At 45.1% G+C, this 24,881-nt stretch overlaps 2 protein-coding genes across 4 annotated transcripts in view; one reads left to right on the forward strand and one right to left on the reverse strand.

The window, feature by feature from the left end:
* The window catches only part of AK6 (adenylate kinase 6), a 105,914-nt gene extending 93,685 nt beyond the window's left edge, over nt 1-12,229 (reverse strand). Inside the window, exon 1 of the mRNA XM_069627540.1 lies at nt 11,457-12,229. Within this exon, the coding sequence (XP_069483641.1) occupies nt 11,457-11,505 (49 nt within the window). The 5' untranslated portion in view covers nt 11,506-12,229. The remainder of the gene's footprint in view (nt 1-11,456) is intronic.
* RAD17 (RAD17 checkpoint clamp loader component) overlaps nt 12,161-24,881 on the forward strand; it is a 1,130,765-nt gene continuing 1,118,044 nt past the window's right edge. For 2 of the 3 annotated variants that reach the window (XM_069627537.1, XM_069627539.1), the window contains exon 1: nt 12,305-12,441. The gene's annotated coding sequence lies outside the window, so the exon portion shown is untranslated. Of the gene's footprint in view, nt 12,442-24,881 lie in introns of all 3 variants that reach the window. The other variant, XM_069627538.1, reaches the window with a different exon arrangement.

Genomic DNA, 24,881 nt, shown 5'->3' on the forward strand with positions numbered 1-24,881 from the left:
AGCAATGTGTCACATTATTTCCACCAGCTTGCAGACCAGGACACTTTGTTGTCTATCCAAATTTTGTGGAGAGTGAACGGAGATGCCAGAAATGGAATTTGAAATTTTACACGCCACATTAGTAACTCGTCTATGAGACAGTTTCTCAACAATTGCATTGAGCTGGTCAGTGCCGGATGTAGAGGTTTTGGAAAGGCCTGCACATTAACCGCCATGGTTAAAAGAAAATCTAAGGCAGACACAGTTGGGATGGTGCAATACAGATTAAGTCAGTGCCTAAAGTAGGTGGGGCATCATCAGAATAATTGGCTACTGGAGTCCGTGGAGTTATATAGAGGAAGGATAGGTGAGTTAATCAAACTCAGAGAGTAGACTTGCTTCACTACCATGTCCTTCAATATCCCTACGATGTACTTAATATCCCAAACAAGAACAGAGCACCACAAAGCGAGCAAATCCATATGGGCAACCATATCGGTAAATGGTATGGGGCACTAAGGCAATGCTGTCCTCATTACTAAAAGCAATGGTAGATGGAACAGCAGTAATTTTATTGTTCTGACCTACGGGGACAGGAACAGAATCCTCACAACAGCCGATACTACGCTACGTTACTCAAGTAGCATGGGGTCCAGGTGGCTGTGCCAAGGAATCAAAATGACGGACAATGGAACTAGTGATTTTGCTTCCCAAACATTCCGTTAGTTGTCGAGATGGCAATGTGCTTCTGTATTGCCTGCCTTCAGTTAAGGAGCAGAGAGGAGTTCAAAAGGCATGCAGCCCAACAGTCGCTGCTACTCCTGCTGGTTCACAAAGTCCAAGGTGGGACACCAGGGGTCTCATGTTAGAAGAGATCTTGCAAACTGATGCTCCGTGCAGTACCCATTTACCTACTATGCTACTTTTGCATGGCTGTGAAAAGCTAAAATATTTGTGCCTGTATCACTAGCAAAGAGTAAACAAGCATTGGCAAAGCAACTAGTTTTGGCTCATGCTAGGGAGGTTTTCCTTAAGCCCTGTGGTTCGAGTCTTTAGGCATGTCTTCCTGATATAGGGGTAATATTTATTATCACTTAGAGATCCAAATGATCTTAAAGCAGGGCAACCTTGGAATAATGTAAGGCAAACCTACAGACAGAGAAAGAAAGCAATCATCTAAGGAAAAAAGCTCTCTGCACCTCTGTGCAAGGAAAACACATTTATTTTGTATATAGAAAGGATAAAAAGGTGACAGGGGGTAACTGCCACGGAGAGCTCTGTAAGTTCAAATCAGATATGCCACTATAAAGCAAATCGTCACTCGTGACGCACACAGTATAGTGCTCACCCCCCATCCTCAATGGCTACCACCCACATACATGGGACTCCCTCGACTGATTGGCCATACTGTAACCTACCCCTGCCTGCAAACACATGTCTCCTGCTCCATTACCTTGGCATCACTTTGTGCTCCTCGTACCACAAATCACAAGTTGTTTCACTCCTTTCTCCCCCCCTCATGAGCTGCCCCTCGAGGGGCACACCAATCAGCCAAATTCTGATGGATTTTAGCGTTTGCAGGCCCGTGCTCGCACAGGGTGTTCCTACAGGCCTAAATGAGGAGACTGACTCGGTCGTTCCACTTCGGAGTCTGCAGCCGTTGTAGGACAAGTACCTGCAGTTGCTCCATTTATTAGCTTGGTCCAGGGGCAATACGCTTGGGAGGGTCACACACCACAATAAGGTTGCCTGCCTTAAGTAATTGAGGCACATCCAGGTTGTTGTTATGCATAGTGTTAAAACATTTGAACAGCCACACAAAAAACATTCTCACTGTAATGGCCATATTTAGTAGGCAAGTGACACATGTACTTTCAGTCCGAAATATCCTGTTACAGTTTCGATCACCTAAACATTTACACATTAGAAAAGGCACAGATATATCAAAATAAATGTTAAAATGTAAAGACTGGGCCTTTGTTTAAAGATGCTGCCCACGTTGGGGTGAGCAGACACCATCATCTTTGTTCCCCACACGAAAGCGCTGTAGGATACCGTGGGCAACAGGTACAGCTCAATTAGCTAAATTGTTTAACCTGCTCAATGAACACGGAAGCGGCACAAGAGCTGTATATATTTAATTCTGGCAAGGTCATACAGTTGCGTCCTCTAGATCCTACTCATTATCTCTTTGGTACTGGTGTCGGAAGCGGCTGTGTGTTTCGGCGTTCACTAGAGACGCACTGCAGTGCGGCTCGACACTTGCTTGTTGGTTCCTATTTCGGTGGGTCCTCTCCTTTAACACGAGCGAGGAGGAAGGAAGTAAAGAAGAAAACTCCTCAGATACCGGCCGTCGACAGCAGGAAGTTTCTGAGAAACCCAGGGGTTGCTGTGGTTGCTTGATGGTCAGAGATTTTTAAGGCGAGCAGTGGGGTGCGTGGAGGTTGCTGCGCCCCAGTGTGCGCTCCGCCGAGCTCTGGTGCGTGTCTTGCTGTGCTCTGGTGTTGCAGGCGCCAGGGTGGTTGTCCAAGGGGGGTGCTTACCAGGATTGCGAGCAGGGGCTGCAGGCTTCCTGCCTTTGAGCCGCTCACTAGATGAACCATTAGAGGGAGTGAAAGAGCGGTAGAACAGAGTGCTGCTGAGTTCAGCGATTGACCGTGACATGCAAGAGTTTTATATCCCTGCCACTCGAACCTAAAAAGTACCCTTCCTTCGAGAGCGCAGAATTTGATACAAATGGGGAAATCAAACAGAACCCAAAGACGTTAAACACAACGAGGATAAAGAACCATTGTGACACCAGTAAGAACAAAGCGTTACAATTACATTAGCAATTTGAAAATAATTACTAAGTAGTCACAAGCCCAAATGAAAACACCAGTAAAAGGCCACCGATAGTGGGAGGGCCCAAGGTACTCGTAAAGGGCGACGAGATGGCAGTGGCAGGCTTGCCATTACAGAGAAAGGAAAGGAGGCGCTGAAAGTATACCAGGAGGGGGGTAGGACAAATGTTTGAACGCGAATATACTCCAGCGAAAAAGATCACGAACACCCCCACACTCGAGGCCCTCGAGGGTGGTGGAGGGGAAATAAATCAGCAGGAGACACAAGAAACAACTGAGCCGACACATTTCCAGGAAGGGAGTGTGGGGGTAAAACGCCCACACTCTACTCTGAAATAGTAGGTGGGAGAAAAGGTGGGCAATGAAGGGAAACACTGCTCCCTTGGAACCCAAACTAATCCTCAAAAAGCACACGTTACTTTTGGTACCCCTGAAAAAAAGGGCAATGACACTACACATGGCACAAACACATTACTTCAAGGAAAGAGAAAATATGACCCAGGAAACGGGTCGAGTGTCACCTACTAACTACCTGAAAAGGAAGATACATGCATTAGAAGAGAAGATAAGTGAAGAAGAAATACTGGACCATTACATTGTGCAATTATGTAACAACATCAAAGGAATTACGCAGAGGTCTTATCGAACATTGCTGATAGGAGGGGACCATGTCTCCACCGAAGGACAAGTTCACCAAAATAGCCCAGTAAGTAGCACCATCCAAGATCAAACGCAGCTCCAAGAAAAGCAGACTCAAGCACCGAACGAAAAGTGCTACGCCTAAAAAAAAAATTACGATGAGAATCAAAGATCATGCAACATATGGATACCATAGGACCGGCCTCTATTTTCGCACTACATTTGGTGCAGGAATCATTGCTACGACTATATAATAACATTAAAGATCTGGTGCAGGGAAACACAGAAACTAAAAGTGGAGGAGCAAGGACCGAACACCTTGATGGCAAACAAAAATGAGAATGCGATACTGGTGGAATCCTGTCACAAAGATATGGAAGTAGAAAACAACCATGGGTGCTGGAAATCAGAAACCCACCAAGGGCACCGAACCAAGGATGTGGATAGAAACATCCACGGGATGGCTGGAGCCAGATAAAGAGAGGTTCTCCATCGAGGAACAGGAACAGCCAGCCTCACCATCACCACTGTGCGCACAACTGGATAGAGAGGAGGTACAGGAAGGAGAGGGTGCAGGGGGGGGGGCGAAATTCATTGAACCAGACCGTTCCCTGGAAATACAAGAGGAAAACGTGGAGACATCTCATAATCAAGAAAGATGGGTGAAAACAAGACAAGAGGGGGAAAAAAAATAAAAACTAAAAGAATCAGAAAAAGAAAAAAGACAAACAACCAATCAGCCCCGTACATAAACAAAAGATCTAAGACAAAGCAGTTTGCAGAGGGAATCACAATTGGGAGAACGACAAAGGAAACCTCTGAAAAAGAAAAAGGAAGAAAGCATACAGGGGACCAACACGAAATAGTAAAAAAAGCAGTAAGAAAAAAAACTAAAAAAAATTAAAACACTTACTGGACAAAAGAAGAAACAAGCTTCTTTAAATAACGATCATGAAGGAAACAAAACTTTGCGAGAGGTAAACAGGAAGACGAAGATCACAAGCCAGAAACAACAGAGGTACCTCAACTGGAAGAGGGGAAAGAAGGTACCAAAAAGGGTTCCCTGGAAGCAACACCAGTAGAACCATGAGGCTACCAAAGTTTGGACAAGCCTGTGAAAACAGAAAGAGGCCTATTCCAGGGTACTGAAATGGGATGGAGATGGTACAACAAACTGCACCTAAACAGAGGGACAATAATAAAAAAGGGTTCCAAGCGGTCGCTCAGTTGAGGGCACTAAGATCAGAGGACATCCTGCGAGTGGCGTTCCCAAAGAAATGTGCAGAACGATCTGTGTGCACCTTTACTTCCAATCTGGTGGCACAGATGGTATGGAGCAATAGAGAAGCTCTTAAAACTCTGTGCTTCACCTACTAGAAATGAACACACAAGAAGAAATAGAAGGATACCTTAACCCGTTGGCAACATCAAGCACCCTCCTTAGCATGACTAGAGTTGAAACTACCTTTGCAGACTTGAGGGTGAATGAATGGGGATGATTGGGCTTGGCTGGAGGGGGCCTTGGAGATGCTCCAGAAGGTAAAAAAGGCCCAGCAGCAACTTTAACAGGAGTGCCCTCATGATTACCACCTGAAACATGCGTGGCTTCCATAAACTAAAGGAAACCGCCTATGAAGCTCTTGAAGCGGCAAATGTGATTATCCTCCAAAAGACAATGGCAAGAGAACATCTGGAACTCAAGGGGTATAGAGCTTACTGCAAACTGGCAGTTCAGGGGAATCTGGGGCGACCAAAAGGAGGGCTGGCCATATCAGAGCTGGGAAGCCACACATTACGAGTTGGAGGTAGTTTTACCTGATCTTATGACTATAGCCATTAACATGACTCCTCAGGAGACACACCTCCTAATAGTGAGCATTTATGGAAACTCATCCCAAAAACACACGTTGGAACTGCAGAACGAGCTTAGAACATTATTTGAGGAATGGCTGGAGAAAGAAGGAAACACCAATATACTAATAGCAGGAGACTTCAATGCGCTCTGTGTAGAAACCAATAAAGGACAAGAGGAGAAATTGCAGTATTAAAGAGACTATCTCCGAGCACTATGTAGAAACTTTCTAGCGCAGTGGAATTTATGGCCTTGTGAGCCAGCTGAGAAAACAATGAACTTTTATATCTGGAGGAGGGGAGGGCACTCATGGATTGACCATATTTTTGTATCAGCAGATTTGTTTAAAAGAAACAATTTGATAGTTTGAGGGGATGCCAGAGATAGTGATCACATCCCAATAACCTATCCCATGAATATGCAGAAAATATAAAATTCTGAGCTTTACAGAGGTCACCAAGGGAGAGCCAGCGATATGGTGGAACAAAAAGGCAGTCACAGAATTTACGGTGGCATGGGAAAAACAGATAAGAACGATGGTAGAAAACGGATTCTAACAGTTTGGAATTACAATGAGATGTTGCAAACATGCCTGAAGTCTATCACCAAGAAGGGTCAGTTGTTGGGAAAACAGACCCACCTAAAATGCCTTTGATGGAAAAATCAAGGAAGTAAAAAGTAGTAGAAGAGCAGAGATTAAAGCATGCAGGCTAAATTCAGCTTCCCTTAACTCATATCTAGAGAAAAAGAAATTATGACACTATAGATCGGTTCTTAAGGCGATTAAAAGGGAAACCGTATCAGAGATGGGGGATTTCCCTGGTAAAATATGAAGCAGGAAATGTCTGGTCAATGATGGCAGGTGTAATAAAAAGGGAATACGACCTATAAAGAAGAACGCCAAATCCCAGCAAAGGCCTGGGTCAAATTTTTTGGGAAGAAATACATGAGCCCTGATAACGAACCATACTCATTTTGAAAGAGGGGTCCCAGGAGGAACTAAAGTGTCCATGAGACTGAAGATGTGGGCAATCGGAAGAGCAAAAGCCTCAAGAGTCCCAGGACCTGAAAGTATCCCTTGTGTAGTCAGCAAGGAAAATGTGGAGCTATGGGCAACACCTCTATAGGACCTTTTGAGAGGCCCAGATATGTGGAGACAATCCCACGTTGTTCCAATTTATAATAAAGGGGACAAACTAAATCCAGAAAATGTAAGACCGATAGCCCCGTTAAGACCCCAGCAGTAAAATATTTGGGACCGTGATACTGAGAGATCTTAAAAGAGAAATAAACTCACAAGGAATACTGTCAGAGTCACAGATTCGAACTGGCATGGGGACCCGACTAAATGTATTCACCTTAGCACACGAGAGCAGCAGTGAAGAAGAATTCAATTGGGACCGTGTATATGGCCTCAATTGACATGACTACCGCGCTTTTGACACAGTCGCAATTAATTTGGTGAGGTATGGGGTTCCTTTAACCTTGGTGAAAATGCTAATGTTGCTCCACACGGGAACAAAGAGTCAGACTAGACAGGGAAGGAGTCATGACACCTCTTATAGCGACCCATGTGGGGTTAAGACAGGGGTGTGTCGTGGCCCCAACCCTTCATACCCTGTATAAAGCGGATATCGTAAAAATTTGGGGGGAGGGGAGACAACAAACACAGTGAAGTTGAGGTCAGCAACACTGGATTGGATCTCCTTTGCAGACAACGTAGTGTTGTTCGACGGCAAAGCCTTGGGACTACTGCATAAGTTGGCACTCTTCCACAGTTACGCTCTTGAAAACAATCTAAAAAAAAGGTAAATGGGGCAAAATCTAGGGTACACATCTTTTTGACGAAAACAAGACCAAAAAAGATGAATTGGAAGGTAGGCGACGAGCCACTAGAAAGGGTCACTGCACTAACCTACATGGGCTGAGGACCTGAATTCAACATCTAAAGCAGGCCGGGTAAACTACGTCTTAGGTATGGTTCCATGCTTACGAAGATAGAGGCGGTTTTATGCACAATGGTGCGGTTTTCGACTGGTCCCACTCATTCGGTTTTATCAGATGCAGGTGGAACCAACAATCCTGTATGGCTTGGACATAAATCTTAACGATCTTGGACAGAATCTAAACAGGCTCCAAGGGAAGCTTTGGAAAGAAACTTTAAGACTAGCCAAAGCAATCCCAAATTCAATTATTCGTCACAAGTTTGATTTCACTCACCACAAGAGCTAAGTGGAGGAAAGGGATGTCCTATGCTAAGTTAGTAAATCCACCAGCCCACTCCCTGTAAGAAAAATGGGGAACAGTACAGATTCAATGCTCGGCAGACTATTGTAGGGGAGGATTGGTCCAAAAGACCCCCCTTGCCTACATCCCCACCCCAGGTGAGGGCCATGGCTCATCAGGCGTCCCCTCCTTACCACCAGGGCCCAGGTGGTGGATGGCTCACCTGCTGAAGACATTGCCCACACGTATTGAATTTAGCTGGGCCTCAGAAACCATTTTTGTATAATAAAGATGGTGTGAGCTCAGCGCACTGTAGCGCGGCCCCACCCTCGGAGAGCTTCAGTTATCCCTGTTACCGCAGCACCCTGGCAGATCCGCTGTGAGCCCATTCCCACGAACAAGACGGACATGAGCTAGCGTAATATACTAACATTGTAACATTTCACCTTCCGCAGTGTATCATTGCCCCCAGCATGACCCGGTCAGCAAGGCCTGGGTGATGGAGAGAACTGTAAAATGGTCATTGGATGACAGCAGAAAATTCCCGAATATTAATGCCAGGACTACTTGCAAAGTGTGTATGTCTCCACAAAGCTTCTTCTGTTTAGGAAACCTGTAAAATATATGAACTTGATAGAATGCAGGCTCAGATGATAACAGCAATAAAGAACCCCCACCACTGCAGTTGGGTGTACAAAAAGTAAAAAGTAAAAAGCCTTCCAGGGGACTGTTCATTATGTGCATTTATAAGAAGCTTACACTCCGCGGACCCGCACAACAACTGAACTAATGCTGCTAGAGTACAAGGGAAGGTGACTATATTCATACAAAGGGCTCATGTGAAGGACGCGCGCGAATACACGTGTCATGCGTATGTGTCTAAGCCCCTTATGTGCTACTACCGCCACGTACGGTGGCGAGTCATTTCCTATGTTCTCCACCAACCTCGCTACTACCTCACTTGCTGCAAAATGTATATGCATATAACCAAATGCTGTAATTGTTAAAACATAGTGTACGAATAAGGTGCTCAGACTGGGTATATTTGAGACACATTTAGCAAAGATGAAAAGTACGTTTTGAGTGATTTAAATAAGTATTATAAAGTGTTCAAATGGTTGCGATGGTTTCACCTAAAATCGGCAACATACGAGGAAGATACCTTTTGTGAATATGTGCAAGGCCATTCCTCCTCCCACCCTGCGAAGACTGCCAAACAAGAGAGCAAAGGCCCGCGCCACGCTGCTCCACCTCCCCCAACCAGACTGGAGCCGCTTCAAAGATTTGTAGTCCCCTCTGCAGCACCCAAGGCCATGGCCCGCCACCTGCATTATTTACAGCCCAGCAGTAAACCTCCGCCTGAATACACAAATCCAAAGGCGCCACCTCGTAAACCCCACAACCCACCGGATCATCTTAGAATTGTGGCCCTGTACAATCAGGACACCCAATACTGTGGCAACACATAACGGCACATTCATAACAACGTCTAACAAGACAGAAAGACATGTACCGCCCGTCCCATGCCCCGAAACATAGCACCTCAACCTATGGCACCGGTCAACGGGACACTGGTAACCATGCCCTGACGAATTACCATCAGACCCCTCACACGGTGCATTCCTCCTGTGTTGCATTAACCTGTAGAATAACCTATTGAAAGATTTACTAAAGAAGATAATATTGCAATGACTGAATGACTGCGGTGTGCATGGCATAGGGCAAATAAGTCAGGAAAAGACATTCATCTCTGACACTGGCCGCAATGGCACAACACCACCGCCGGATGAACCCAGCTGACCTGCCAGGCCCAGCCCAACCCACGAGGCTGACCAATGACGTCCTCCAGCCAAGGCCAACCACATCGCAGCAGCACCTATAGCTAGTCATCGCCACCCAATCCCATTGAACTTGTGCCCCCTATAGTATGTAGGTTCTTATGACGTTTTTTGTAAATATATACGCCTGTCTTTGCTATTGTCAGACAGAGCGCTCTCAGAGTTTGCAGAGTTCTTTGCATGCCCTATTCTGATTGATAAACTCCCATTTAAGCTCACCCGCACTCTGTCTCGGCTTTATTCCGGAGAGTCCGTCATTGTCTCTCATTGCGGGGAGGATCGTGCTGGTTGGGGACGCTTGCCTTCACTATCACAAGACTGAAAACAGAAATGAATAAAAATGCTTACGGAAATAGGGTCTACCGTGGAAGAGCTTACCACAAATCGGGCGAAGGTAAAGAAAAAACTATTCAAGCACGACTGGAGCAAAACTAGAGAAGACATATCAAAATGTGGCCTGTATAAGGTGTATGCAAGGCTCGTATATAGGAGGGAACAAAACCCGAGATACATACTTATTTTCCCCATGTCATAAGAGAACATTATATTTCCGATTGAACCAACTACCGACACTCGAGAGGGTTGGTACAGCTCGACGACAGACCTAAATTGTAGATTGTGTGAGTGGCTGCACAAAAAGAAACAATGAAGCACCTGGTTCTCGGCTGCACTGCACTAAAGGAAGAAAGTTTGAGACACCTAGAAATGGAGCAGGGCACTGAGGCATGCTGGGTTACCCTGAAGGGGGCAGGGGGCAGAAAAGCACAAAGCTGAAGCCTAGCTTTATGCCATCTGCTCTACAAAATCTTGGAAAAATTGGGCAGAGTGGGGGGTGGAAGGGAACAAGAAGACTAAGTGAGGAAGCTGGCTAAGAGGCCTCCAGCGGCTCTCCCCAGGTTCACAGGGTAACTGAGGACTACGATACGATGTAAATGAAGGGTGTAAGGAAAGATGGGTTAATTGGCTCACAAAACCTTTTTAATTTGTTTCTGGAATTCCTTTATTGCTGCTGGTTCATGCTCCTCCTTTCCTTCCTCCCCTTCCCTCTCTTTTTTATGCGATACTTGGATGTGCTGAACTTTTATCATTTAAAAAATAAATTCTCTCGGTAGTTGGAATAGTATGAATCGTCATAAAACTGTAAAATACAATTAAAAAAAAAATACATGTGCGTCAGCTTTTCACTTATAAACTTAAAGAATCCGACTTAAATATTTTGGGAGACTGAAGCAGAAACGAGCGCTGACATCAGGAAAAACTCTTTGTGAAACAGCACAGCTCCTCTCCCAAGGAGAGGCGCACATCTTGTTTATTGGCGAATAATTACTGTATATCAATAAAGACTGATAAACCATTTATAAAGATATATCACAATTGAACTCAATTTGGACAGTGTTTTTGAAGGACATGCATTTTTCGGTTTAAGAGGATCTTCGCTATTCAGCCAGGCAGCCCTCAAATGACCATGGAAACTTAGCATAACAGCATATGCTTTTTTCAGCCCACAGTAAACCTGTAATCGTCTATTTAATAAAGTAGCATTGTAAAGTTCAACTGCTGGCGTAGCCCAACTATGAAAGCAATGTAGCAAGTGTTATAAAGTATATTCGATGTCACTTGAGACACAGACCTTCTGTGGAGTCATTGGTTTTGATCCAGGTAGCTTTATTTACATAATTGCAAATGTACATCATCCAGTTTCTCTTGAGGGTATTTACAGTAGACAAGACATAACTGTAAAGCAGAAACCCACCAGCCATCCTTCACACTCCAGCTCAAGCCCTCCAATTGACACACTCCGAACGTTCACTCACAAATGCACCCAACATTCTACTGAGCTGCATTCATGCATCAGCAACAAGCACTCCAGGCCAGTGACATAAGACAAGACTACATTATAACAGCAAGTTTGATAAATTCCGATATTGTACCAAAGTACATAATACAAAAATGGTCAGCTCCTGAATATTTAGTTGGTTGTATTGTGATGCTTAGTCGTAAGTCTTAGAATTACAAATACGCCCACTCCTAAATATTGACCATGGTACGCGCGCCATTAACTTAAGTGGTGGTTCTCACCTGTGAGGAGGATATTCGGAGCCTTCTTTAATCCGTTCTCCGTTGCCATGATTTGCCCAGGTACCTTACTGAAAACACGCGGATTTAGTCACACGACCCACGGATTACAAAAGGGGTCCTTTCAAATCCTCGTCGCACTTTCTGACGCTAGCCTGAGCATTAGGTGCTAGTAAAAGTGCCTGTTTATAAAGCGCGATATTTACGTCTCACCTATACATCACCGAGAAATACTGGTTCTCTGACATCTTATAGAGAAACTATCAATCTCCAGACTACGCACACAGAAAAACGTTACAGGTACCAGTAAGAGAAAAAAAAAGTGCCAGAGCAACCGCCTTAGCGGCATGAGCGCCATTTTAGAAAGGCAAGGGCAGTACACGCTGACAATATCGCCGTAGACAGGGAACCTATTTATTAGTCATTTCAATGGGTAATTCAATACGCAATTGACATCTGTGCGTGAACCGGTCATTTTTAAATGTTATATCAATTTAGCTACTCTTCATATCGGTCCAAGAAAAACATTGTTGTATTGATATCACGAAACCTAGAATCACCTGTCCGTTAACAATTCTTATGCAAGCTGCTGTTTAAATCCCAGCCGTGCAGAAGAATAACTGAAATCGTAAACTGGTTACTTGAATGGAAAATGACCAATTCAAAGTGGCTACTACTAGGTGTGTACATACAGGGAACTGACAGACCCAAGATGGCCATGAGGCTGGCTTTCGAATACCAGAGGCCCATAGATCTGAAGCACGCTGTGTCCTTTCTCAATGTCTGCCTAGTGAGCGCTTGGTTTGATCTGGCGTTTGAGGTGGCTGTGGCAGACGTCACGTGTATGTGCCGGCCAGTGCGCCGGACTCGGACCGGTAGCTGTCTAGTTTTTCCTTCTGTCTAACGGATACATTACCCTCTTATGGGGGCTTGTGCACAGTAGAGACCTATTGCCAGGGCAGAAAAATCACAAAAACGATACCCAGAGGTGAGACAGAGTTGCACAGTACCAGTGGTTGTCTATCGGCAGCAAGCAACGTATTGTTTTACGCTGCAGGTGACACTCGATTGAGAGTTGATAGAAGCACATTGGTCTAGGTAATGGGGTTGATTTGATTTTGAAAAAGGAACACATTTTTACTACACTTTAGTTTGTAAGAACTGTACGGTCTATGACTTTTTCACACATTTTCATTTGATCTCGATGTATAAATCCCCTTTTCCGTCTTCCTGAGCACTTTATTCACTTCATGAGGAACTCTCTCCCACCACTTGCTTCCTCTTATTCATTACCGACTTCCTCGTTTGCTTTTATGGGACTTTTAGATGTTTGCATCGCGCTTTTGCTTGAACTTGCCATTTAATGTGTGACACATCAGTGTTGGAACGACCATTGGGCAAATGGTGTTTTATCCCTCCCGCGACATGTTGGGTTATATTTACTTCACCTACGGGAGTTGGTGGGGATGTTGCCCTTGGATCTGAGATGGAAGGGACGGAGTGTTAAATATTGGTTGAAATGCCAGTAAGTCAGTGAATGGCATCCAGTGAAGAAGTTAAAGTGGACACAGACCCAGTGCCCTACCCTTTAGGCACAACTGCAACGGCTCAAAACAATCTCACAAATATTTGTTCAAAAAAAGACGGAAAAGAAGAAATGTGTTTATTCTCTTGCAACAGCATGTTTAGGTGATGAATCCATATTTATTTGGACATGGCAGTAGATGATAAAGGCCAATACATTTCGTACAGCTAGGGTACTTCTTCAGGGTGATGTCTCCAAAATCCCTAGATCTCATCCAAACAATGAGATCATATAGAAGAACTCAAAGACTTCGACATCTCCATGGAGTTCTAAGTGTAGACCAATACTCATTCCATCGGAGAAATAGCAAAGTTGCACTTAAAGCATGCATCATCGTATTTGTAAGATTATTTTGAGTTGTGGCAGTTGTACCCAAAGTATAATGCCACCCCTTGTGCATTGTGCCTTGGTCCGCTTTAGCTGTGTTCCTACCCTCTATTGCGGAACACTGTCTAGGGATTTGCCTCCACCAAACTACCAAGGCTTTGACTACAACATTGTTACTTACTAGTGGTGTCTACTCCTATTACTTTACCAAGTGAAGAAGTGCCTGGTGGTTAATTCAATTAATGCAGTGGTGGAAATGGAAAAAAATGTGGTGGGGGATCCCACAACCCAAGGGCCGGAGTGGGGGTGGTGGCGGAGGGGGGGTGGTCTAGAGGGGGCAGGGCCCGTAGTGGACATCCAGCAATGCTGGAATACTTAAAGGGAAAAAAAGCGCCTGCGACGGCAGCATTGCCTTTTAATGCCGGCTTTGTCACTGGTGTGTAATGCACAATGGCCAAAGCCGCAGTAAAAGGCAATGCTTCCTTCACGGGCAATTTTTTAATCTTTTTTTGTTTAAGTATTCCAGCGCAGTTCATGGGCTTGGGCGGCTGACTCTGGCCGGATCCCGAGATCCGGCTCCATATCTAGTGCTGGATCTCGGATCCGCCGAGAGCCGGCCCAATGACCAGCACTGAATGAATGAATACAAAGGTAGGAGCTGGTGGAGATGAGGGGGGGGGCTATAGGTTTCATGCTGACAGCTTAGTGAAGTGTCTGGGCGGCTTGAAGTGCTAAAGATTGTGGAGAATGTCGACAGAGTGATGTTGCCCATATGGACATTGCACAACCGTTAGATCTGTATGGAATTGGCAAAGGTAGTGGTAAAAAAGAGGGGAGACAAAACAATTGGCAATCAGGTATGTGGGGGTTTAATAAAGTGTACACGTGTATACAGATGGATCCAGGAACCCAGAAATAATCAAAGTAGGTATGGCCTACTACTTTAAAGAGGAAGAGGAGTTTAAAATAGCAAGGCTATCAGATAATGTCCCGATCTGCACAGCTGAGTTAATTGCAGTGAATATGGCAGTGGTTGGAGCTATGGAGAAACATTTGGCTAGAGTGGCGGTGTTTGTGGACTCCCTGAGTGTGTGTTGCAAGCTATTAAGGAAGGGAACAGCAATAGGAAGGATGTAGTAACGCATATTAGGCAGCAGTTGGAGAGATGCACAGTGGGAGGGGTGGTGACTGGGTTGGCATGTATCCCCAGTAATTGTGGGATATTGGTTAAAAAAAAAAATGGGTGTACCGGGCCGTGTATTAGTCCACAAAAAGGGATGTTGTGGATATAGAGATCCCTTTTAAGTGGGTGAGACACGGGTGGTTGGGAAAGCCAGCGTTCAGGAAGAGTGGCAAAGCAGATGGGAAATGAGCAGGAAGGGGAGGCAATTTTATGCAGTACAAAGGAAGGTTCAGAGTTAGGTGTGGGGGGAATGACGAGTTGGCACGCAGATGTAGAGGGGAAATTATCTTGAGTCGGCTAAGGGTGGGACATGCAGAGTTAAAAGGATGGGTGTTTTTTTAGATGGGTAGAGCCACATCTGCGGCATGCAGCAGCCCAGAGACAGTGGATCCCTATATGGTGGGATGCGAAAAGTTTGGACTGCAGAGGGAGTTGTCATCAGGCTGGACAGGATGCTATCTGATTTGTTACAAATGAAGAAGGGGACAGAGGCCAAGCAGTGCGGGTTCCTCCTTCAGTATGTAAGGGAGACTGGGAAGTGGGAGGAGATTTAGAGGCAGTGCTCAGCTGACGAGGGAGACTAACAGCTAATTTAATCTATTCATGATATCATCCGGTCCTGACCTTTAGGAGCCACCCCAAGTAGAAGACTTAAAGGGGAGAGTTAACATTTGGCCATGACCTGAGGCAAGTAGTTATGTGTCATGTTGTTAGTTTTGGAAATTGCCCCATAGAAACGGGCCTAGGCTAATACTATAGGAACAAGACAGCTGTACGAGTTGACACTATACCTTTTATAGTGCCTCTGTTGCAGCCTACGTCCTGCAGCAGGGCCCTTGCTGACAATCGGTGTCCTTATTTTGTTTATATAGTGGCATGCGCTAGCTCAGCTGCTGCTGGGAAGTAAATCAAATATTGTTCCGATGGTTTGGTAAACGGGAGTGAGGAGATCCATACATAGACCAGCACATTGTGGGGTGTGCTGCTGCGGCAGTCAGCAACCAATGCTCCTGCTTGATGTCCACCCGTGCAGGTGTTGGCATGGGGAGCAGGCGCAATGATGCAACTATTGGATTCACTGCACAGGGCGGGGTGAGGAGGGGAGGGGTTTAGTACAGTTCATTTTCCGTGAATCTCACCAGTGCCGATATATTCTTTACTGAGCGGCCTGTTGTGCTGGGTTGCTGAACTGCTCTGTTGTACTACCCTTGAATGAGGGAAATGTTGTTTGCGGGGGGTTCTTCATCCTGATTCTTTTGCGTGATGGTGTGTGCTGACCAGTTTCTGCCCTTCTGTTTACTGGAAGTTCTTGGTCTCTGTTTGTTTAAGTTACTTGATTTGTGGGGTTGACTTGCTGTGAGAGCTATGTCATTGGCTTGTGCTGCCTGAGGCCTGGACTCCTTTGTCAGTGCAGACTTGTTTGTTTTTGGCGCACGCCTTTTGGTATGATGCAACTTTACACATGTTCTACATTTGACCTCCCACTGTGACGAAGGTGTCATTGAAGGTGTTGATGACTTTGTTGCGTTGCTGTACTTTGAAGATGTGTATTTGTCCTTCTGCAGAAGTCTGACCTTGACTTGCTTTCCTAAGCTGATGCTTGTCCTCTGCGCCATCCTGTTGAACATTTCTTTGTTTCATTTGGGTGCGTAGAACTTGCCATTGTTCAGCCAGTCTGTTTTGTGTTGTACTGAGGGCAATTAACGCCTTGTCCAAGCAGGGTTTACTTTGGGGAGTACTGTGGTAGATCAGAATTTGGACTTGGACATGGTTCAATTTTCTCTCTTTCTCAAAGTCGTAGCCTAATCTTTCTATAGTCTATAAGATTAAGCCATATTCTATAACAACACAAAGTCAAAAAAGGGTGCTCGTCAGGATGTCTAGACTTAATTGGGTCCTCAGTCCGCAATAGTATTCTGCCTAACCACTTTCCCTGACCTACAGAGAAAACAGAAGACACCAAAACCCAACAGAGAAAGTTTAGTGCACTACCCCCTTCAAAGGGTATTGTGTGGAGACCCCCAAGGGGTGCAGACTGACATGGCTGTGTACGTTGGAGCTGCCTCTTCCTCCTGTTTAATGTGAAGATATTGTGCTGTATAGTTCCACCATTGAAGTTGGTGAACCTGGGAGGAGGTGCCACAGGACCCATGGAGGGTCGGATTCACCCACCTGGTCGGTCGACAGCACTCTTAAGGGTGAGGCGGGTGCGGAGTGCCCAGAAGCCTATCGGACGAATTTGCCCCATCGAGGCTGGAGACTCGAGAGAGTGGTGTTGCCTGGCTCCTTGATGGGGACTTTGCCTTTGAAGTGCAGCAATGCTGCTGTTTGGGAACCCCCGGGGTAGACTGGCAGGGGTGCACCGATTCTGAATTCGCTGATTTGAACGACGTTCCTGCATTAGAGACGTAGGTGGTGCTCTGTGGGTGCAATAGGGGGGAGAGGAGCATAGGGGCCGGCTGGTAGATGAGGAATATCCTGGTGTGTGAGGGGTTCGCCGCAGCAGAGCCCAGTTCGCAACAGGCCGGCTGAAGAAACCTGGGTGCAGCAATTTTTTGTGCGGCTGTACAAGACCGCAGGGCGGTGGTGGATTGCTGGAAGGGAAGGCAGCATCGAGAGGATGGGCCGGTGAGCTGTTTTGAGAAGGGGACTGGCTGTGTAACACAGGCGGACAGGAGCTCACTGAGTAGGAGGCAAGTCGAATAAAACCTTCAGGATGATGGCAGTGAGGCATGACTAAGGCTGCTGTGGCACGTTGAGAGTTACAGGGCATCTTGAGATGCATGTTAACTCCAAAGAGGAAGGGCCTGTGCATAAAGAGTGTGTACTGCAGCGCAGGGGTAGACTCTGAGCTTGGAGGGGTACCAATGGAATGGTGGGTTGAAGGTGTCTGATATTACGCTGGAGCCACCTGGACTGAGCTGCACAATCGCTGCCCTTCCCAAGTACAGGAGAGAGTCTGCAATGGCAGGGGTGCCTCTATTGTTGGAGATGCATTCTAGTTTGGCTATAACAGAAGACATTGTGGGGGCATCCTCTCTAAAATTAGGACATTGCGTGGTGACATTCAGGCTGCCATAGCTGGTCTGAGAGGCCGGGTAGAAACGGTGGAGGGTCTCAAATAATCAACTGAATGCGGATCTGGTGGAAATGAGACTGGATGCCAGGCGTGGAGATCAAGGCAAGGGAAGAAGAGATGTTCTCAAGATGGATGATCTTGAAAACCAGGAACGGAGGAAACGCATCAGTGTCCTAGGATGACATGAGTGTGAATCACTCCTCGAAATGGAGAGAAAGATACAAGAGATAGTCGGCCTCCTGTTTGAGAAAGACAGTGGGGCAGAAATAATGATAGCTAGCGCATAGAGGAGGGGTGGCCTATGGTAAGGGCCCATGCTTGAAAATCATAAGGTTCCATTGATACACAGAGGAGGCAGAGGCATTGACAAAAGCAAGATCTATGCCTGACATTGAATACGAGGGGGTGGGGGGAACGGTTTGGATATTTCAAGACCTATCTGACCTTATTGTCCAGACAAGAAGACTGCCCCTCTTTGACACAGTGATTATCCATTAAAGGAATTAAATATAATATCGGTGGGACTACCAGTTTGCTTTGCAGTTTGAGGAAATTAGGAATATAAGGTCACTGTGGCTAAAGAGTGAACGAAGCATTGAGCCAGATTTCTGACCTGACGTCAAAAATTCGGCCGCCCTTGAATAAGGCGGACACAGGACGATGTCTGCTGCCTATGGAATGAGAGGGTTCCATGTCTTAATATCGCGGCAAGAATGGCCGTGAATACAAAATATCACGGCAAAAATGCTGTGCCACAATCATGTAAAGGATGCAGGGGACACCCCTGCAACCCCCGGACCCATTATACCATTTAAGGGGCGCGGGGGACACCCCTTCAACCCCCGCGCCCCTTAAATGGTATAATGGGGTACACCTTTACCAGGTCATACCACAGCATTTTTGCCGGGATTTTTTTTTTTTTTACCAGTGACATTTTTGCCGCTATTTTATTACCCGATACCTATGAGAGGCAGGACATTTATGAAACTGGGACTCCATTCCCTGTAAAGGACCTTGAAGCCTGTGGTCAAATAGTGGAAGAAGGTGGATGAGATGTAGGATTGCCTTCTGTGAAATTATCGAAGATGGATTTGGGATTGAAGGGGAGGGTGGAGTTTGACCCTCGGGACCTCTTTTTCACATAGGGCAAATGTTTGTTTGGATTTGTTGATTTGGTTTTGCAGGGGTAGGGCGTCGGAGGATTCAGGGTTGTTGAAAGGGTTCTTTGTTAATGGACATATTGAATGTGGCTAAGGCACCAGGGAGTTAGCGATGGGTATTGCTTATGCAGACAGTTGGAAGATATAGCATCCAATGTATTGGCGGGATAGTACACTGATTGTTAAGAGGGTGAACTCTGCTTACGAAGAGGTTGCCGGTAGCGCAATAGATCCAATGGGCAGGTCTGGACATAGGTTTGTTCAGGAGATGAGGTTGAAGCATGGGGAGGAGGGAAGGGTGAGAGTACTAGCGGTGGGGGAAGTGGTCTGGGCATCATGGACAGTGAAGAAAGGAGCAGTTGGTTTTTTCCTCCCTAGGCGATTGCATTTGCAGCACAGAACAGTGCCTAAACGGATGGATGGGCGCGCCTTCTCATTGTACAGGGAGTGCAAGTGGTATTAGCCTCAGCCTATTTCCCGAATCAGGGGTAGCTTACATTTTGTAAGCAGGCCTTGGATATGGTATTAGCAAAGAAGGGGGAAATGCTCATTGTGGGTGGTGTGAAATCATCAAGAAGCAGATGTAGACAACTGAATAAAACGTGGGTCAAAAACTTTTATTCAAATGAGAGAAGGTTGGGAAAAAGCTTTCCTTGCCCCATGTGTCGGGGGTCGCCTTGAAAGTCGCCAATAAAAATTACAAAAGTTAAAAAAGGAGTATACGCTGGTGCAAGGAGTAATGCAAATCTTTTCCGGGACCAGATTCAGCTGGGAGAGCAAAATTCAAACAGATCGTGGAACAGAAGTGCGTGAAAAGGCACTGTCAAAGAAATGCCCCTAAATCTAGAACTTTTATAAAATGCAAAATAATTAGCATTTGTGATTATGCGACATGAAAAAATCTCCCCACAAAAGCTGAATGCTTTTCACACTTTGAACCGTTATAGAAAAGCATAATTGTTTGATAATTGGGTCCACAAACCTTCCCACACCGCCCTCAATAACAATATGTGATCTCATAATGCCCACAGCACAAAGTTAATTAATTTAAACATTTGAGACGACCAGCAGAACTTTAATCATCTGCCCTCGCCTCATCTCCTGTAATCATGTGAAGCGCTTACCACAATGTCACCGTCAGAGCCTTGAAACACGGACATACTGCCAAACAAATGTTGCATATCGAGGACACTCCCAACCCTTTTCCCAGGAAAAATGTACTACGGGGCAATGAGAAACCACTGTGGTTCTTTTCGGCTCCATTAGAAAATCGCATTTTACAAGTGATTTTGAATGGTTACATGCGTTTCTATCGAATTATAAAATAACGAATATAATAATAAAATGAAATCATGAATGAAATATCGAATTCAGTGGAAGCCAATCTAACTGAAAACAATAATGAATATTAAACCGCAATATAATGAAATAAATGCAGTTAGATAGAAAAAAGAAATCCCATACGAAATACAGAGACGCAGCAAGTAGATTAAAGGAAAGCGTGCATAATTTTGAAAAGTTGCAAGCAATGTGTTATCTACAAAGCGGGGCATTTAACTTAAAGTACTAAAGCAAAAGAGAAGAAAAACGACTTTAGGGTAGAAAAATTAAACTATAACTCGGGAAGCAAAATATATAAGAACCTGACTTACCAATGTTGACTTCTAGGCTGGAAAGACCCATTGCAAATAGTTCAGCGAAGTCAAGGGAATCCGTTAAAAAGAGAACAAACTGAATCCAATCAATGTTTGATTAAAAAATCCAAACAAAAATCCATTGAACATAATCCAGCAGAGTACCGAAAAATCCACAAAAAAGGCACCCAGAAACATCAAAAACTGTTAATCCAATCCAAGGACAATATCATATGGCATATATAACGCACCGGTACACAAGTGTCTCTTCCCGAATAGAAATCCAGGAAAGTAAAAAAAATGAGGACCGATTTCAAAATCCATTGAATAAAATACCAGAGAGTACCGAAAAAATCCACAAAAAGAGAAGCCATTGGCATCTAAAAAAATGTACATCCAAACCAAAAAAAAAATCTGCATTAAAATTCAGGAAAGTCCAAAAACACGAATGATCGCAGATGCAAAACTGAAGAAAATGGTATAACAGTTTCTGCTCAAATTACATTGAAAATGACTATTGATGCTAGTGACCCTCAATGGACAAAAAGAATATTGCAACTGAAGTTTGATTTTAAAAAACACATATTATTATATTTTTATTTCTAGCCATTAAAGTTAACAGGCAAAATGTGTTATTTTTTTACAGGCTAAATTAATTATTTAATAATTGGACATATTTTTTTTTTTAAATGTGTTAGTTGTATTTTTATTTGATATTATCACTGTACACCATTCCGAATTATAAAATGGTCATGCATTCATTGCTTGTTGGTGGAACCCGCAAGCTCTAATCTATGACCTCGAAAAATAACAACCATTGTGTACTTCTTTCAGCACTGGCCTGGGATTGCAGACTCAGCATTTTATGCGCGGGAAAAGCCGCTGTGGCTGTTGACTTAGTGCAAACATCCGTTTTCTACAAAAGCAAGCTGTTGAGTCATATTTACTGCCTTTTGTCCTACCACTAAGTTTGATTATACTTGCCTGTACCACTGTATTTATGGATTGTTTTTATTATGGGTTTTATTTCACAAGCATCAGGATGCGCTCCCTCCCTTTTAGAGTGCTACTCTCGCAGCTAAACAGTGGGCTCCTTTTTACAGTGTTGAACTTGCATCTTTATTACTCTAAGGTGGGATTTCCATACCTAACTGAAACTAAGGAGAGTCTTTGTCAAGTCCAAAGGAAATATCTGTGTCCAAAACCTATACTTGCCCTCATAAGTACTTGAATATAATGTGTAGGGATGTCTGTCAAAATGAGAAGTGTTCTCATCTCGTGGTTGGAAACAGGGTTTTCCCATCCCGAAGATTGAGGATGGTTCACTTTATCAAACAGAGGGATTCCCTCCCCCACTTATTTCAAGTCCCAATGTTCCAAAAACCAGTAAATTTCTTTAGGATATTTCTAATCTTTTCTGGTAGCTTTGTCTTTCACCAACTTCACCAATGTCATAAAAGTTCAGTTCAATGTATCAAATCACCCAAGTTTCTCCTTGACAGTCAAACACAAGCTCGTGGGTGAATTACGTGGCTTTTCTTTTAGAGGAGTGTACTCTATCTAGGCGCAATTGTCGAACCGCACAGACCACCCATTACAGGTAATGCAACCAACACACCTTACTTGCTTTCTCTTCAGTTACGTTACCTGTGTTTCAGCTTCACAGTGGTCTTGGGTTTTCCTCCTGATACTTTCTCAAGACATATTTTGCCACCATTCACTTGGTATACCTTAAAGTAGTCTTAAAGCTTTTGCCACTGCTTATTCTTTGAGTTGGCACAGTTATTTCCACTTTTATGGCACTTGCCAATGCTTGTTTTCTTCAGTTTACACAATTCAGTTCCTTTGTATCGGGCAACATCACCAACTGTTTGCAATTCAAATTGTGTTCAATCACAGTGACTTTGTCTTGGTTCTGTATTCAAAACATAAAGCTTCATTTCATTCCATTCAAGCGCATTGCATAACTTGCCATCAAATTCCCAGTTTACTCTCCTGCTCGGAATTTCCACCCTGCTCACAGGCGTTTTCAAACTTTTAAAATACTTCAATTCTTTCGGCTCTCTTGGCCATCTCAATTTCATCTGTTTCATGGTTCGCTATTCACAAATCCTTCTATTCACTTTTCTTAGCTTTCAATTTATCATATTATCAATAGTCTTTCCTTCAAGCTGTACCAGCATTTACAGTGCCTAAATGATCCCTCACTCAATCGCGAGTGATCCATCCTGCTCAGAGCATGCGGTTTACAGCATAGCGCCCTGGAGTCATTTAAACTCACTTGACTCAGCGGGTACGCTGTCTCCGGGTACTGCTTTGTGTCGGCAGGCTCTCTGTGGCTGTTGCTGCTCCTGGCTCTGCGCGCCTTGGTTACAGGATCTCTGCCCACCTCAGTTGAACGGATGAAGTAGTCCCTCTGACTCGTAGAGCGTTGCAGACCTGTTCTGCCACCAGAGACGTTTCCCTTGACTCTGCAGCTCCTGAACACTTCAGGCACGCGTCTCTCTGGTCTCTCCTCAGGCTTCTCCTGCAAGCGTTCTACAGAAAATCTGCTTGGCCTCACTTGAGCTGGCCATTTACACCGTCCTCCAGGCCCTAGGGGCAGGCAATGTTCCATTGCTGAGTAACAGTCATGGTACTCTGGTACTGGGACGAAGAAGAGGGATGCAGATGGGTGTTTGTGCATATTGATGTTAATAAAGAAAGGATGTACACCTCTGGGTTGTCTCTTCCTCGTCTTACCTACCTGACTGGGGTATATTGGGAGAGTGTTTTCTGGAATAATAGGGTCGTACTTGATAATACTCTATGAAGGCTCACCCAAGTGTGCCTTATCCCCACACTCCAAGTCTCCTCCACCCAAGCGATTCTCCTTTGAATATCAACCCCCAGGGTCAGGATCCAAAGTGACGGCCTTACCCTGGTCACCTGGGAGGAGGATATATTGGGGAAAGAAGGAAGGATGCCCTCCGATTCCTCACAGTGGTTATTTTATACTATGGGAATACCGGGTCTTTGACACACTCAATGAGGGAGCCGCAGGGGATGTCCGCCCCTCTACAGGGAAGTGGGTTTAGGTGGATCAGGGAGATGAAAGGACTGTCAGATATATGGCGGGCTCGCCACCCTTGGAAGGAGGGGCTTTACTTTTTTTCCAACCCTGCATGAAATGATACTAGTATTGATTGATTATTTGCTCATGGAGCAGAAGTTCGAGAACATAGTGTGCCAATGTGAAATAAGACTGGTTGGATGATGTGAGAAACCTGAAGGTGGATCTGCTATGCAGGTGGCCAGGACACAGCCATCGTTATTGGATCCAGTTCCTGGGGGTGGACCAGTGCGGGAGGATCACCTGGTTGGGGGGTCCTCGAGGAGTGGGACACCAGGTGAGATGCAGTACCCCCTTCCTTATAATACCTTTCCCCATCTTTCCCTGTAGGATATTCAAAAGTTCTAATCCTACCCCTTCCGACACAAACACTTCCTTACACAATGAAAGACAATGGACTAATACCAGGGCTGTTTATCTGACTGTCCCAAAACAGGGGTCAGGCAATTAACAATAACTACACACTCCTGACGGCCCTTTCCCTTCCCCACAGGGATAAAAGGTGGAGCATGAGAGCACACTTTGAGCAAGGCAAAACGCACGAGGAGGCGGCTGTTCCAGGACGGCAGTTCAAGAGGAGGAGAAAGTGGGTGAGACTGGAAAGGACGAGAAGAAGGGTAGTACCCTTGCCCTTTTCGACCCAGCCCCACGAAGCCTGCATGAAAGGAATTACAAGACCGGCAAATCCAGCCAGCGTATGGTGTAATAGATGTCAACAGTGCACGGGACCCTCCCACGCTGATAACCAGGGCATAGAGAGTTACTTGCTGCCGTGGTACCGTCCATGACTCCAGATACAAGAAGCGCCAAGGAGTTCAGCACAGCCAGTGAGTCAGAGGGAGAACCGATAGCAGATAAGGCTGTGTTGAGCAAAGGTTGCAAATGGCAACGTGATATGAATTGAAGAACAAAGACCTTGTATGTTAGAGAACTTTCAAAACCCAAGGAAAGACCATCTGCAGAGTGATCTGGTACCACGTGGGCGCTTATTCGAAAGACTCTGGTTGGTCCCCTTTGTTTGTTAAAACTGCAGATAGCAGGAGGCCCTAGGTGAACCGACGTGGTCAAAGTGGTCAAACAAGGGTTCAGTAAAAACCCCTTGTACAATCGGTCTTTGACCCCTAACCAAGAGGAAAGCTAAGGGAAGTGAATCCCACATTGCTATTGCAAAGTGAACTGTGTAGCTGGCAAATATGAACCTGGTTCAGGGATGCCTGCAAGGTGGGCTGAAGTATGATAACTGTGAACATTCTGTTGAGGGAGGTCCACAGTGAAAGGTTGTTTGATAAGGACATTGAGACTCATGAATACTACAGGTGAAAATATTCTAAATGAAAGGCTGTACTGA

This window comes from Ambystoma mexicanum, chromosome 6p (genome assembly GCF_040938575.1).
Source record: "Ambystoma mexicanum isolate Mex_15411 chromosome 6p, UKY_AmexF1_1, whole genome shotgun sequence".
In the NCBI taxonomy this organism is placed as follows: Eukaryota; Metazoa; Chordata; class Amphibia; order Caudata; family Ambystomatidae; genus Ambystoma; species Ambystoma mexicanum.